This window comes from Zalophus californianus, chromosome 14, assembly GCF_009762305.2.
Source record: "Zalophus californianus isolate mZalCal1 chromosome 14, mZalCal1.pri.v2, whole genome shotgun sequence".
In the NCBI taxonomy this organism is placed as follows: Eukaryota; Metazoa; Chordata; class Mammalia; order Carnivora; family Otariidae; genus Zalophus; species Zalophus californianus.
This window is the reverse complement of record NC_045608.1, coordinates 91718110-91724109: the sequence shown is the minus strand read 5'-3', so window position 1 is coordinate 91724109 and position 6000 is coordinate 91718110. Positions and strand designations below refer to the sequence as shown.

Sequence of the window (6000 nt, the reverse complement as noted above, 5' to 3'; positions counted from 1 at the left end):
CTAACTTCATTTTTTATTTATTGTTATTCCAAAGCAGATATGCTATGATGAGATATTTCTAAAAATACAGTTATCTATTCTCAAAACCCTGGTTATGCAGGAGGCTAGAAATCTCGTCAGAAGACATTTATCAACCAGTAAAATATAAAGATCAACCTGTACTCCACCAAAGGTTCAAGTGAAATTATGTCTTTACAAAACCTCATATTTTCAAGGAATGTTTTGCAAAGAAGCAGCTTTTATAATTAGGAAGTAAATAAAAATAACATATTAATGTCTTGTGTTTGCCTGCTAATAGTTAATAAATTGAGAAAACTCACAAATGAATCACTGAGAGATCTTTTTTTCTTTTTCTTTGACGAAAATAAAAGTAGGCTTTAGATTCACCTGGTAAGGCCTTACATAAACAGGCGGTTCACCAACACAGTTCACTGAACTATGCTTTCTGTACAGTTAGAAATTAAATAAACCCCTTTTAGAGACTTGTCCTGAGAGATGACATTTAATGCTACAACCAAAATAAATAACCTAGCAAGAACAAAATTTTCTAAATTCCAATAATTTCAACTTTGGAGATATCTGTTCACCAAAATTGATCAACATCTCTAAAATATTTTAATACAAAATTATAAAAGAAAAGTGCATTAAAAGCAGAATCTTTAAAACTCTGGCACAATTACAATTATTCGGAATATATGGACTACAGCCAGCTACACACTGACATTCAAGGAAAACCTCAGGATATATAAGTCCAGTATCACAAGAATACGTCAAATAAGGCTTTTTTTTTTTCCTTAAAAAAATATACAATACACAAAGCAGTTTGAAAAAAAAAGTAATATTATTTAACAGTTTTCTGACTTAAATATTTTCACATAACAAAAGTTTTTATATCATCATCAATATTACTTATGTACATACGCCAAAAAGTGAACAACAAAAATCAAAAGATGCCCTTTGAAAAAATAACAGTGAAAATGTCTCTTTCTTCACGAATCTGAAATGAGCTCCTCTCTTAATATACAAAGTCCACACAATATTTATAATAAAGCTGCTCTCTTCTGAAACCAGGGAGGCCATGAGACAAAATAAAGGCAATTATTTTTCAGGAAAAAAACAAAAGCAAAACAACCCCACCTTTAGGTTACAATGAAAAAGATACCCATTTACTACGATAAGGAATACAATACTGATCTGAAGTGCTCGTGGGGAGGTCAGAACTCTGATGCGCTCTCTCTCTGTAATCGGGACGAATGCTTCTATTTACAAAATATACTGTTCAGCCACACAGAGGCCCATATATCTGTCTATGTACATATGTATTTATATATAGAACATATAAATAATTCTGAAGGAGAAACTCACATGAAGTAAAGAATTTTCCGTCTTTGGAATGCTGTAGGAGCAACGCATACTCTGCCCCGGCTCGGGGTGGGATTTGGTTTGGGACATGTTCCATGTGGCACCATTGATGATAGTAAAGAGTTCCCTGAAATAAATAACACACCTGCCTATGCATGAAGAGAGGAACACGGGGCTTGTTCGGGGTGTCACCTCTAACCTACGAACACGCCGCTTCGTGGCTGGGCGGGGGGGGGACGGGGCCACGGTTCCTTTACTCCCAGGACACAGCTCTGCTCTCACCGGCTTGCCCCGCACGCCTTGTGCTTTCTGCAACCGTCTAACCCACGGACCCCAAGGTGGACTCGGGAAGCCGTGCGGCCCCGCCCCCCACCCTGTGAGGACGCCTTCGTCCTCGTTTGGGCCCCCCTCCCCTGGTTATGCCCCGATGCTGCATTCTTGTAGCTAACGGTTCGAGAATCGCAATGCAGAGAGAGTGGTCCAGCCATCTCTCCAGGTAGTCCAGTAACTTATGGTAGACTAAAGAGTCAATTTCTAATTTCAAAATGCACAGAGAAAGAAAATGGAAAACACTTCCCTGTGCGTTCTAACATTTTTCTGAACTTCATGCACCGATTTTATGTTTCACAAGCTATGCTTCTGACAACGGAAAGCACGAAGGAAAACCTCCTCCTTCGTCCGCGCTGACCTCTGTCTCTAACACGAGGAGGCCACACTCCGCGACCGGCAGGCCCCGCTGACGACTTCGCCCGACGCACCGGCCGCCGGCCTGGAGCAGGGCCTGAGGTCGGGGACTGCGGGCAAAAGGGACGGCGGCGCGGCCGCCCCGCCCGCGGGTGTTTCCCGTCAGTCTCTGAGGACAACGGTTCTGGAGACAAGTCTGCAGCGAAAAGCGCCAGCGTGCTGACACTTCAACACCTGACGCCTCGAAGCCGAGTCCCCGCGCTGCTCCGTTCTCCCCTCCTGCGGCCGCGTCAGAACACGTGGGCCAGGGCCTGCCACTCGCTCGCCGACTCGGGCACCACCTCCTCCAGGCGCAGGCTGCGGCTCAGCTCCTCGGCGCCGGGCTCCGGCTGGGCCGCGGGCTCCGGCGCGCTGCCTGCGGACGGGCGACAGAGCGGGCAGAGCTCAGACACTCGGCGGCCCCCGGGCTCACGGGGAGGGAAGGACATCGGGGCACGGGCCGCTAGAAACGGACTTGCTCTCCACCCCTGAGGAGAAAGACTAGCTTGAGGGGCAGGGCAGCCGCTGCGGCCGCCCCCGTTTCTGCAGTGAACAGACGCAGCCCTTCGGGCCCGAGCGCTCCGTCCAGAGGCCGCCGAGGAGCGCTCCGTCCAGAGGCCGCCGAGGAGCGCTCCGTCCAGAGGCCGCCGAGGAGCGCTCGGCCCCGAGGGCGGGCAGCCCGGGCACACGGGCCGCCGGCGGACGGCCAAGCGAGCAGCGGCGGCAGCAGCCGTGAGCGCCGGGGGCGGCCGCGGGGCAGGCCCGACCCGCTCCAGGCCCCGGCCCCGCACGCGCCCACCCGGCCCTCCCTCGGGAAGGCCGCGCCGCCCCGCGGCCGGGAGGGGGACGCGTCCGGCCGCGCGGAGCCCACACGGCCGCCCCGCGGCCGCCCGTCTTACCGGCGTAGCTGTGCGCGCGCTTCATGTGGAGCTTCATGTTGCTCTTCTGGGTGAAGCCCATGATGCAGTAGTCACACTTGTAGGGCCTCTCGCCCGTGTGCTTCTTCATGTGCACCTGCAGGGCGCTCTTCTGGTTGAAGGCCTTCTCACACAGAGTGCAGCGGAACGGCCGCTCTCCTGAGGGCAGACGGCGCCGCGTCAGCGCCCGGCCAGCACCGCCCGCGGCCAAGCGCGCGCCAGGAGGGGCCCCGGCCCCCAGCGGCCCCCGGCGGCCTGCCGCCCCGCAGCTCTAGCAGCCCTGCCCCATGCTGCGGCTCGAACACGACGCTAATCAAAAGCTACTCAAACTCCTAAAAGCATCCAGCACACGTGGTCTAAACGAGGCGTTCCGAACACATTTGGGGCAGTAAAGCAAAATGACGCTAAGTTCATGAGAATGTCAAATCCACTTAATTACTTTACCCAGTATTTTTTTAAAATGTCATTTTAACTGCTTTGACGTTAACACAGAAACTGAAAGATGGGAGGGACGTTGGCACGCTGACCCCTGCTGGAAGCCCGGCTCGGCCTGAGCCCGCAGTCCTGCCCCCTCGTTGTCCCTGACTCTGCCCCACACGCTCGTCCACTGCCAGGCCCCCAGGGGCACAAGCCCTTCCCCTGGGCCCAGAAGGTTCTTTCCCGTCGGCGCGGCTGCCTCGTGGTCAGGCGTCCACCCCCTTTCCCTGCGTGGCCTCCCTGGACCACGTGTCCGCATGAAGCCCCACGTGGTTGCTCCAGTAGCACCTGCTTGGCATCCTCCCCAGGTGTCAGCCTCCATCACTCCAAGTATGTCCCTCCCACCCAGTGGCCAAGACACGGGAGGGCTTACCACCGCCCCCCATGCCAGCCAGGGCCCTAGAGCAGCCCGAAGCTCTCCGGCTCTAATCCCCGGGACCGGGCATGGGAGGACGTCACACGCCCGAAGGACAAGGATGTCACAGAGGTGGTTGTGACACGAGTCAGGTGACTCGGGCTGACTCACAAGGAGACTACCCTGGCGGGCCCACACACACCCCTTCAAAGCAGCAGAAGGGGAGCAGCAGGGACCAGAGGCTGCACAGGGGCCATGGCTGGTCTGAAGGTGCCGTGCACACTGCGAGGGGGGGGGGGGGGGGCACCCAGCCAGCAGAGGCAGGGCCCACAGCGATATGCCCTCAGCGGGTTTCTCCCAACCCTCGGAAGCACCTAGCTCGTGCTAACAGGCAAACGGTAGTCTCCATCCCTTAAAACCATGGTTTTGAGTAAATACAGCATCATGTCTGTCTTTCCCTCAAAAGCTGTTCGCTGAACACCTGGTCGTGCCAGGTCTGCGACGACAAGCAGGGACATCACTGAGAACACCGGAGCCCGAGGGCCGGGGAAGGATGCTGATGGGGAGCACCTGCTGACAATACAAGTAGGTCTGTGGGCCAGCCAGGGGCACCGGGGGGCACAGAGGCCTCCTGGGGAGGGGTGTCCAAGCTGACCCCAGCAGGCAAATCAAAGGCGGCCAGGCCAAGGGTGACGGGCCGGGCAGAGGGGACCAGCAGAGAGGACGCTCAGGGAGCAGAGTCGGGACTCCAGGTGGCAAGATGTGTGGGTCCCCGAGGCTTCCCGCGGCCGGGTGCCGCAGGACAAGGGTGTGCATCAGTGGGTGAGACGGCTTACAGGACACCAGGGTCCCACCTGCCCGTGCTCAGAGGGGAACGGGAGGGTCCCCATCTGCCAGACTCCCAGGGCTTCTGTCGGGCTCTGTGCGAACACGGGGCTGCCCGCCAGAGCGGGAGGCAGGTCCCGCCGTCGGTCCCGAAAGGACAGGCCTCAGCAAACAGGGCCCGGGACGGTGGTGTTTCCGCGTGAGCCACAGCAGGGCGGCAGGGGTGGAGGGTGCAAGTGAGTTGTCAGGGAGATGGGCCAAGAGGCAGGGAGATGGGGGTTTGTGTCTTGGTGTTGTTGGTTTTTCCTGAGACAACAGGCCTGAGCAGGTTTAGGAGGTGACGGGAAGTCAGCAAAGAACAGCCTGAAGAAGTAAGAGGAGGAGAGAGAATGGCGTCCCCCGCAGTAGGAGGACAGGGAGCCCGGAGGTGAGGGCGGGGGGGCCCCGATGCAGGCAAGGTCCCCAGAGGCCACGGCAGCCCTTAACAGTTCTACTCCCCACGGTCGCCAAGGAAACCACAAAATCTCTTACTTGAAAAGTCAGCGTGACGAACTGATGAAAAATGAAGGAAAGAACAGAATATGCGAACCTGGCTTTACAAATAACGGCTTATGTTGTAAATGAATATTTACACATTGAGTCTCATTTTCTCTCCAGCTTCCAGAACCCTGACCTGGAAGCGTGCGGCTCGCGGTTACCTGTGTGGATGCGGCTGTGCCGCTCCAGCTGGCTTGGCTTGGCGAACGCCTTTTCACAGGTGTCACATTTAAACACTCTTGGCTTCTGGGAGCTTAATGAAGGGCCAGCTTGATGCGTCTGCATGTGCTCCTATTACAGACCACACACAGAAGGGAAGAAATACTTAAGATCCCGGGGGGACTCTCCAGACCTGCAACACGACCGCGGGGGCCCATGTGAGCAGCAAGGACGACTGGAGGCCGATCTGGGATGAGCGCCCTCGGGGACTCAGTGGGGGTGGGGGGCGACCCCCGGACGCCCCCCAGGTACCAGCTGTGCGGCTCCGCGGGGCCTCTGCCCTCCCTCTGCCGATGACCTGGACAGTTTTTAGGATCACTGGTCACTATGTGGTAGGCTGCTCCTCGACTGAGAACTGTCTGAAGTGTTTCTCATGACTAGACTGGGGCTGTGGGATGGGTGAAGGTCACGTGCAGGTGCCAGAAAACACGGCAGAGGGAGAGACGAGGCACACAAACGAGCTGTGGGTCTGAAGGGCAGACGTCCGGGTTCACCGTGCAGCAGAAGGCGGGATCCATGGCGGGCCAACTAGTGGTCAGATGAGGCCGCGGCTGCTAACGAGGAGCGCTGGCCGGCAGTCGCGGG

At 55.8% G+C, this 6000-nt stretch overlaps 1 protein-coding gene across 14 annotated transcripts in view; it reads right to left on the bottom strand.

Annotated features, from left to right (window-relative positions):
• The window catches only part of ZNF236 (zinc finger protein 236), a 107748-nt gene continuing 101748 nt past the window's right edge, over positions 1–6000 (bottom strand). For 9 of the 14 annotated variants that reach the window (XM_027575887.2, XM_027575892.2, XM_027575895.2 and 6 more), the window contains 3 exons: positions 5358–5487; positions 2985–3161; positions 1–2461 (listed from right to left, as the gene is read on the bottom strand). In XM_027575887.2, the coding sequence (XP_027431688.2) occupies positions 2337–2461; positions 2985–3161; positions 5358–5487 (432 nt within the window). In that variant the 3' untranslated portion in view covers positions 1–2336. Of the gene's footprint in view, positions 2574–2984; positions 3162–5357; positions 5488–6000 lie in introns of all 14 variants that reach the window. The other 5 variants (XM_027575885.2, XM_027575888.2, XM_027575893.2 and 2 more) reach the window with 5 other exon arrangements.